The 10,124-nt window shown below is 38.9% G+C and overlaps 1 protein-coding gene across 1 annotated transcript; it reads right to left on the minus strand.

Annotated features, from left to right (window-relative positions):
* Positions 1-922: 922 nt before the first annotated feature.
* F3 (coagulation factor III, tissue factor) lies at positions 923-9,731 on the minus strand. The gene is made up of 6 exons (XM_065410078.1): positions 9,644-9,731; positions 8,168-8,282; positions 4,526-4,710; positions 3,883-4,064; positions 3,589-3,748; positions 923-1,068 (listed from the first exon to the last, which is right to left on the minus strand). The coding sequence occupies exons 1-6, from the start codon at positions 9,729-9,731 to the stop codon at positions 923-925; spliced, it is 876 nt and encodes a 291-aa protein (XP_065266150.1).
* Between the last annotated feature and the right edge of the window lie 393 nt (positions 9,732-10,124).

Below are 10,124 nucleotides of genomic sequence, written 5' to 3' on the forward strand. Positions count from 1 at the left end.
ATCCATGTTTAACTTTATTTCTAGAATGAACATTGCTCTGCAAGAATGAGTCTTTTGTTTTCCCATTCACCTTTATTTCAGTAAGAAAGTATATTAAATAAGTTACCACAATATATACAAATATACCAATATAAAAATTATTCCCATTTATAAACATCATAAATATATTAAAAATTGTAGTAGTAGTAGGTACCTCCAAATCACATCACCTAAGTAGTTCATTTATATAGACATCCCATTATAAAAATAAAATAGTGATCTCTCAAGTGTTTAATCATCAGTATAAAATATAAATGATAAATTCTACTTCCTATTGAGTATGTGCAGGAAATTAGTTACCTATTGATTCAAATGAAGTGCAAATATTGCAAATTACTAAGTTTACTACTTGGAGTTGTCTAAAGTATATTTAAAAGGTTAGACAAGTAATTCTGTCTCATATTGATAGCAGGTTCCTCTTCTGAAAATGACTGTTAGTTTGGATCTGTTGTATTATGGTTTTAAATGTTAAGTTTTTGATATGGTACTCTCACTACCTCACAAGTGAACTTGTTAGGATGTCATATAGACAGTCATTTATTTAGTTTTGATAACCTATATCAACTGATATACAGAATAACCAATTTAAAATGGACTTATCCAAAAAGTGCAGAAGGAAGAGTAGTGTTTTCATATCTGTGAGCTAACATTTCATCAGTTTACTAACATTGTTAAAATCAAAACAAAACAGGGTTTAAAAAAGTAGTGTTTTTGCTTTAAATATAAAAAAAAGTTTCACAGAAACAGGAAGTGTTCCTTTACACTTAAGTAAAGGTTAATAATATTTAGAGACAGTAGTTTTTCCCCCACAAGTACCATAAGCGTTTGTCTGGGAATGCAGCAGCATTTGAAGTAGTAAGACAAGGCACTTCTTGTGTTTTTCCTAAACATCAGTAAGTGGCATGTTTTCTTTTTCCTTTGCAGCTCTTGTTTTCTTGCATTTATACAGGGTCACAGACAAGCCAATGATTGCAATGAGGATTACAATGGCTACAGCTGCTATGATAATAAACACTTCAATTCCATACACTGGTTGGGGGGGAGAGAAAAAAAGCAAGCAAAGAATTAATAGCTCATCAGTGCATACAGATTTTTATATAGTGGTAATTTGCTTTACCTTAATGTCATAACTAACATGGGTCCCAATCCTACAAAGGTATTGAATATCTCCCATGAGGTGCAAAAACCATTCAGGTCCCCTTGAAGCCAGTCCCTTCCTATGCGGGACTCTGAACCTCAAAGGATCAGGCCCTCAGTTATAGCCATAAATGTCATGCTTGTGCAACAGTTTTGTACACTAACAAAAACTTATTCTAGGGTTTTAAACTGCCAAAATCAAAAACAGTTTAGACAAAGTTTACTGAACTCAAGTATTTTGTGATATCACATTGAAAATTCTGTATTGAGGGAACGGTTTATTTTTTCGATGGTGGGGAGAGGACAGTGAGGTTTGGGAGAAGAAAAGGTTTCTGCTTATTAATATAAAATGCACAGATTATTTCCCTATTGGGAAAGAGGAGGGAGCATAAGGGAGAGCTGACAGCACTGATTTGAAACCTGATATACGGTATTTTAAGTAAAATGTTTGTCTTGATACCAATGAAGGATCATGCTTAAACAAACAACAACAAGAAAAAACAAAAACAAAAAACACCCCACAACCAAAAAACAACCCCACACACATACACACACCCTCCCTCCTCCCCTCCCCCTCAAAGCAACTACTATCAAAGGGCACAATGGATAAGACTCCTTCCCAGTGCCATTCCCTCACTGACCTCTTCATTGTTTGATAAAGAGCTTATATATTTGCCTGGTTGGACACATTTTTAATGTACACAATTTGGGGAAAACAGTTAGGATTATGGGCGCTACAACTTGAAGGACAGTAAACCTTAAAACAGTGGTTCTCAAACTTTTGTACTGGTGACCCCTTTCACACAGCAAGCCTCTGAGTGCAACCCCCCCCCCCAATAAATTAAACACACTTTTAAATATATTTAACAAAAGAAACCTGATGAGGTTCAACAAGGACAAGTGCAGAGTCCTGCACTTAGGACGGAAGAATCCCATGCACTGTTACAGACTAGGGACCGAATGGCTAGGAAGCAGTTCTGCAGAAAAGGACCTAGGGGTTACAGTGGACGAGAAGCTGGATATGAGTCAATAGTGTGCCCTTGTTGCCAAGAAGGCTAACGGCATTCTGGGCTGTATAAGTAGGGGCATTGCCAGCAGATCGAGGGACGTGATCGTTCCCCTCTATTCGACATTGGTGAGGCCTCACCTGGAGTACTGTGTCCAGTTTTGGGCCCCACACTACAAGAAGGATGTGGAAAAATTGGAAAGAGTCCAGCGGAGGGCAAGAAAAATGATTAGGGGGCTGGAGCACATGACTTATGAGGAGAGGCTGAGGGAACGGGGATTGTTTAGTCTGCAGAAGAGAAGAATGAGGGGGGATTTGATAGCTGCTTTCAACTACCTGAAAGGGGGTTCCAAAGAGGATGACAGAACAAGGAGTAATGGTCTCAAGTTGCAGTTGGGGAGGTTTAGGTTGGATATTAGGAAAACCTTTTTCACTAGGAGGGTGGTGAAGCACTGGAATGGGTTACCTAGGGAGGTGGTGGAATCTCCTTCCTTAGAGGTTTTTAAGGTCAGGCTTGACAAAGCCCTGGCTGGGATGATTTAGTTGGGAATTGGTCCTGCTTTGAGCAGGGGGTTGGACTAGATGACTTCCTGAGGTCCCTTCCAACCCTGATATTCTATGATTCTATGAACACCATTATAAATGCTGGAGGCAAAGTGGGGTTTGGGGTGGAGGCTGACAGCTCACGACCCCCCCATGTAATAACCTCGCAACCCTCTGAGGGGTCCCGACCCACCGTTTGAGAACCCCTGCCTTAAAAGATCACCTGCACTTCAGAAAATGACTAGAGCACAGGAAAAAAGCAGGAGTTAGCCTCATTCAAATATATGGACAGCTCCTACTGACTTTAAGTCTTACATAGTTTGCTGGCATGCATATCTAAAGGCTTCATTATGCAAGCACTCACTATTGGGCCACTAGTTGGGGAAATTTCATTACTAAACTAGTATTTATCAAAGGCAAGAAAAGGGAAACAAGAAAAATATAGGCCCAATGATGAGGCAATTTGAAATCTCAGTGAAAAGTCATCAATGCAGGCCCCCCAAAGAGGAAAAACATTTTTTTTTAAGTGAACAGGTAATTGTGGATGGTGGACAAAGGTGGGATGTTCAAAAGCGCTCAGTGTTGGCCTAATTCAGCTCCCACTGAAGTCAATGGCAATTTTGTGATATGGTAGAAATCTCAGTGATGATTACCTCATGGAGATTTCTTCTCATGGGTTTTCCATGTGGGAGGGGTAAAACAGCCCATAGTAATTTAAACAGGAAGCCATTTATTCTGGAATCAATAAAACTTGTATACCTCAATGTTTCATACAGAGAATGAGAATTTTTTTTTGTTGGAATGCAAGAGACAGCAAGAAAAACAAACAAACAGTCTATTTACTTGTTTCACCAGATACGTACCAGCCAAACCATCTATCTGATCACTGGTACACTTCACCTTGCTTTCTTGACTTTTGCGGTTCTCTCTGCGAGAGAGAATAGTTGCCTGTACAAAGAAGCAGTAGTTCTCCCCTTTGTCAATGCTTATTTCAAACTGATTACTTTTTGTCGTTGCCTCTTTCTATGTATAAAGAGAAAAAAAACACTTTCTTCAAGACATTCTTTGTAAAAGTTTTAGCTCTTAATAGCACAGAAGTTTTGTAACTATAAAACATACAAAATTAGAGGTATAGGAAGTTGAAAATAAGGGCTTACCTTTCCTGTACTTCGATCTTTCCAATAATAGAGTGTATATTCCAGGTCATTTTGAAAAATCTCTCTGATACTTTTAAAGCTTTTATTGGGAAATCTGTATGGTGTAAATGGATCTTCAACCAACACTTTCAGCTTGGAGTCAGTTAGTTCATAAGTTTGAATCCCTGGTGTTCCAATTGTAGCTAACGCAAACATAAAAACATTTTTAGAATTCCAGGCATAGGAAAAACTTTATTGGCAAATATCCTTTTCACACAACATGCTCTACTACCACCTCAAAAAAACAAAACAAAATACCCCCCACACAATCTCTCTACTTTACCAGGTTTAAACACAGTGCCTATGTAACACAGTGACTGGCACAGTCAATGCATATTAATAAAATTTCAACATAGTGCATGGGGCTCACACAAAGTTCGAGGCACCACTTAAATCCTGTGTTAAGAGATAAAGTGGTGCATGAGGTCTTATGAAGTCCCCTGCAGTGGGAAAGACTTCAGCTACAGCTAAAAGGTGGCCAAGCACCACAAGGGCAAGAACCTAAACAGAAAAACTAGGCTCAATCCAAGCCCCATTGAATTAATTGGGGTGATATAAAAAAAAGTGATGTGATAAGAGACTATTACTATGCAATCCTACTTACTCTGATTATAAGGTGTGAATTTTGGGGAGATTGCATAAGGCGGCTCCTCAAACTTTTCTGTCCCAGAAAGCATTTCAGACACTATGTGTGCCGTATAGGTGTCTTTTACCTTCTCCAGTTTATCAGTAACATCACACTCTGTTTCTTTTGTGTGGACGCACACTTTTTCCCAGTTTGAGTTGATTCTGAAAGGAACCAAGAATGAAATATTGATACAACACTTTCTGAACAAAGTTTCATGCACATGCATACATTCATGCATGTAGTATACAATGCCTGGGATAAAATGGTTCTCAGTAATCGTCAAAGTCCAGAATTTTTACAATTTCTTCTGAATACATCATGCTTGTACCTGTAAACCATAGTCTGTGTAGTTGAGTGGAAAAATCCATACTATGCAAACATGCTTGATTCATAGTTTAAAAAGTTGAACCAAGCAACTAAAATTTAACTCACAATGAACCAATCTACCTGCCTTCTGTCAATATGCAATATATAATTAAGGAAAGATGTTTTCTTCAGGGTATGCTTTGATTTGATAACATATATTTTCATGTCTGTAAATTTAACAGGAAATTGCCACTCTGAATAATTTTGACACTGGTCATTTCCCCCCCTCAAATCTGTATAGAAAGAGGTAAGAGGTAAAATGTTCACAAATGCCTCAGTGACTAAAGACAATGGGATTTAGGCTCTTAAGATACTTAGAGCCTTTGAAAATTTTACTCAAAAGCAATAATACATTTCCAGATATGTCCTAAAGAAACTCTAACTATCTTGAATGCACTGCTAGGGATGTGGAGGAGGGGGATCTGATAGGGACACTATACATAGTTCATAAAAGAGACAATTAACTAATCTAGTTAATGTTGTCACTCGTTTACTAGATATTCTGCATATGGGTATGGGCATGGGCATAATTAAAACCATGTAACAATCAGTACTAGTCATACAGGAATAAAAACTTCAGTTCAGATACATTAAGTAATCAACTGACTACAAAAAAATGACACAAACTTCTCTGGGTGTCTAAATGGCAAAAAGGGGTGCAGTTTGTATATTTTTCATAAATTAAAACAAGCAGATTTTTTTAAAGATTATTTGCAAACAGGGGGGAAAAGTGTCTTTGTCCCTTTTTGCTTCATAATGATATAAAAAGGAAGCAAAAAAATTAAGCTTGTATGTTGTTTGTTTTTTTAATGTTTAAAAGCAGAAATATCAAATCTGGCCTCCTCTGTTTTTGCTGGAGAATCAAAGGACAAGTGTGAAGGCTTTCACGTAGTTCAATTGAAATGGCAGGAGTGTTGAGTGTATGTTAACAAAGGGGTTATCCTCCACGTGTTTGTCAGAATTTTTAATTAAAAGGAGTTTACTCAGATTTCAGTTTCTTGTGATGTCATAATTCTATTAGTTTCAAAGTGGTTTACAGAGTCCTCTAGAAGAGACAGGGATGATAATACCTGATCTTCATAAACAGGAAAAACAACAATAACCCATCTTTGCAGATTTTTTAAAAGCCACAATAAGGAAGCAAAAAAGGACACAAACTTTTAAAGTTAGGTTATCTTTATCTTTTTCCTCTGCCCATGAAAAATCCCACCTCTCCTGTGCACAGTAACCTTTTAAAAATGCCCATAAACTAAATCCTATTTGAGACACAATGCCCTACAATTATTCTTAGCACAAGCACTGTGTTTTTGAAATCTTTGAACCCTTAATTTATGTATATAATTTGTAAAAATTAAGGCTCCAAGATTTGAAAAACAAAACAAACAAACAAAACAAAAACAGTGCTTGTGCTAAGAATAGTTATGTCCATATTAGCACAGCTGTGGAGATCTACAATACTTACTAACACATCTCCTTGTACAGCTATCTTCAGTTTAAAAATTAACAACTATATAGGCCACACCCATCTGACATATATTCCTTGCAAGTAACAAAGGTTACTTAAACTTGCATTGTTTAGTAGTTCTCTCAAAGTTTCCATCCTTTTAGAAGTCTAAATCAGCTAAAATACTATTTTTAGCTTTCTTGTGAATCATTAATTGAAACTAATTGTGTTAAAGACACTTCTGCCTGTGAATCTACATGCAAGAAAAATCTCTGAGACACATTCTTGAATTAGGACCAAATCCTGTTTGCCTTACTTGCACAAATGATCAGATTCAATTCAGTTAGATTACATACAAAGAGAATTTAGCCCTACAAAAGAGCCAAATAAAACTAAAAGGACTAGCTTTAGGCACCTAAAGATGAAAATAGTATCTAGTCGGATTTTTTAAAGCGCTTAATGCCTAACTCCATAATGTCTGGAGCTTACACTGCAAGTCAGGTGAGCAGACTGCTGTACTCATATGGTGTACCACTGAAATAGATGGGGCTCAGTGTGGGTGCAGCAGTAAACGTGCCTGAATCACAGTGCAGGATTGGGGCCTATGTCCATTTGTGTCTGTAGGCTTGGGCCCTTAGGTTACATTATACTCCTAGTTTTCAACCTTTTTCTATTTGTGGACCCCTAAAAAATTTCAAATGGAGGTCTGAACCCCTTTAGAAATCTTAAGATAGTCTGCGGACCCCCAGGGTTCCGTGGACCACAGATTGAAAACCACACTGCATTATGCCATTCTGCTTAAACATTTGTTTTTATATTAATTTTATAAAGGCTGCATCAGGAACATGGCAGAGTATGTTTAACCCCACCCCATGTGCACAGAGAAAAAAAATCCACAAGCGTTATTGGGTATTTCACCCATTGCTCATGAAATTTAGCCTCCAGTTGTAGACACTGGAACATGCCAGAAACTATTAAAGTACAATGCTTTCCAAAAATGTGCAGACGGTTAATAATGCAGTTTCTCTTTCGGGCATGTTCAGTCATAGTTTTCATGTTAATTCATAGACTGTGTGCACAGTGAGCATTTCATATTTGTCAGTTTTGTAATAAAAAATAAAATTAGGCACTTAATATGTGCTTGGATTTTATTAGCCCAGTGTTTTGAAAAAGTCTAACAATGTTATAAGCCATGAATTGGAGTAAGTCTAGGAAGTTAGATGGAGAGGTCATTTTTTTAAGGTTACCCAGCGAGATTAAGTAATACTGATCCACTTAACTAATGCATTAATCATTAAATTAGAATAAAATTAGTCATATCTCTGCAAATTCTCTCTCTCAACATTAAAAAGAGGGAATTGTTTTACAGATGAAAGCTGTGGTGTTTTTTTAAATGTAGAAGATCAAATTCTACACAGTCTTCGTGAAGGGGTGTAAACTGGTGCAAAATATTTTGGGCCAAGTTTTTCAGTACCAGGTGGCCTGTACTGAAACCGCAGCGTCAAGATCTAGATCTGTACATTTTATTTCTAGAACGAGCAGAATCAGAGCCCGGAATCAGGTACACCTGCACTTGGAAGCAACCAAAACTCAAAATAGAGATCATAACTTTCCTAAAAGTTCTCATGTTTGGACTCTGCATTACATTCATAGATTCAAGATATTTCAAATATTCTACCATGACTACACTTTTTTCTGCCTCAGTCACAAATGTCTTTTTAAAATTGACATTCACTACACTATAGTGAGCATGGAGAGAAGGGGCAGGGGTACACCAGGCACTTGTACTTACAATTATATCTACTTACCCAGATATTTTTACTGTATAGACATAGTTGGTTGGCACAGGTTGCCACTGTAGTATTGTTTTGAAATTGATTGATGACCAAGTTATATTAACTGCTGTTGACAGTTCTGAATTACCTTTAGAGACAAAAAAAAAAAAAAAGAAAAAAAAGAAAGGAAGTTGTGATGAGTCACACTGTGTAGAGCTCTAAATTTATTACATTCCCTATTTAGGGGAAGTGAGATTTCTATAAGTAAGTATCTGTGATTATAGTAAAATTCTGTTTGTGAGAAATAATTCACAGAAATCATACTCATTTTACTTCTGCCATGGGAAATTCCTTTAATGCTGAATGTGGGAAGAAAGTTCCTCTTCTTCCCCTCGGTGATCTGAATCTTTTGTAATTCAGCATAGTTGTTTCCCTGGCCACCAAATCAAATGTGCAGAAAGACCATTTGATACATCTAGGAACAGTTCAGAATTGTGCTTGCTTCTAGTGTTTCCTTCTGCTGTTTAAGCCAACACAAGTATTTTATAATGAGTTTGCAAAGACTTGAAGGAAATGTGAGATTTTGCATAATATTTGACATTCATATTTACCATATACAGTATAGGTAAAATTCATCTATAGTTATAGTTGGTGTGGAATCCAATAACTGAATTTCCTGATTTTTATTCAGATGAATTCTCAGCCATAGTAATTGCATATTATTTGCATTTTTCTTTTAAAAAGCACACACAGACAAGCAAATTGCATACCAAAATAAATGCACAATTTCAGTCTATAGAAGTGTCTAATCAGTTAAATAGTTATGTTTATGTAAACGTGTTTATAGTGTTCTGTGCACAAACAAAAATCAGTAAAGAAAAATAAGTGCATGTATATTGTATTATTGTTTACTCTAGTATTAATTTCTTAATTTTCAACCATTTCCAATCACAAATTTAATGAAGTCTAAATTCAACTTAAAGAACTAGAAGTATGTGAAAAACATACAACACTAGCCAAAGCACGGAGTAGTGCATTAAAAGGTCATACATTCCACACAACCACAATAAAATAGAAGTAATTGGTTTAGAATTGTTTTATAATCTATTTGTTTGCTTGTATGAATATCACCTAATTGATATACTTTTTTTTTTAAACATATAGCCAAAAATTAGAGATGTCCAAACGGGCGATATTGAAAAGAAACTCCAAATAATTCCAGTCAAATGTTGGTCGGTAACCAGGCCAGCACATATTTATTAATAAGTTTAAGTGCCTCCTCTCCCACGTCCCACCCGTATCTCTGTGTGCCCCTTATCCTCTGCGGCGGGCAGCCCCTCGGGCCGGCACAGGGCAGGCAGACTGGTCCGTGGGGCGCCCCACGCACCGCTGGGCACTGCCGCAGAGAGGCAGCTCCATACAGTAACGTGGAGCAGGCAGCCCCAACTAGGTGAGGCGCGAAGGCACCTGGTGGCGCTGGGCACGCAGCCCCGGGGCAGCGCCACTCACCTGAGCAGGGGTCCAGCTGGGAGAGCAGCGCGGCCAGGAGCAGCGCCCGGCCACAGGCTGCTACTAAGGCGTCCAAAGCGCTCGCCATCCCTCGCGTCGCGTCCTCGGCAGCGGAGAAGGGAGCTGGGATCCGGCTTGAGCGATGCGAGGCAGGTACCTGTAGCGTAGCGGTGGCTGCCGGAGCGAAATCTGCCCAGGAGGCGGGGCTGACCCTATTTATAGCCTTGCTCTGCCCCCGCCGAGGGCCAGGGAGCCGGGCGGTGAGCGGAGCAGACGGGGCGGGCTCGGGGATGAGTCACGGGCGGTGATTCAGCTGCTGTGCCCGCCGCACGGAGGTGCGGAGTTCAGAGCCGCTCCCCTAGGCCAGGTGCCTGGCGCCAGGGGACAGAGCGACTGAGGCTGGGGCCCCGGGGCAGCGACCATGGCTGGGGCCCCGGCGCTGCTGCTGCTGCGGGCTGAACCGCGGAAGCTGCTCGGACTG

The sequence above is a fragment of the Emys orbicularis genome, chromosome 8, assembly GCF_028017835.1.
Source record: "Emys orbicularis isolate rEmyOrb1 chromosome 8, rEmyOrb1.hap1, whole genome shotgun sequence".
Lineage (NCBI taxonomy): Eukaryota > Metazoa > Chordata > Testudines > Emydidae > Emys > Emys orbicularis.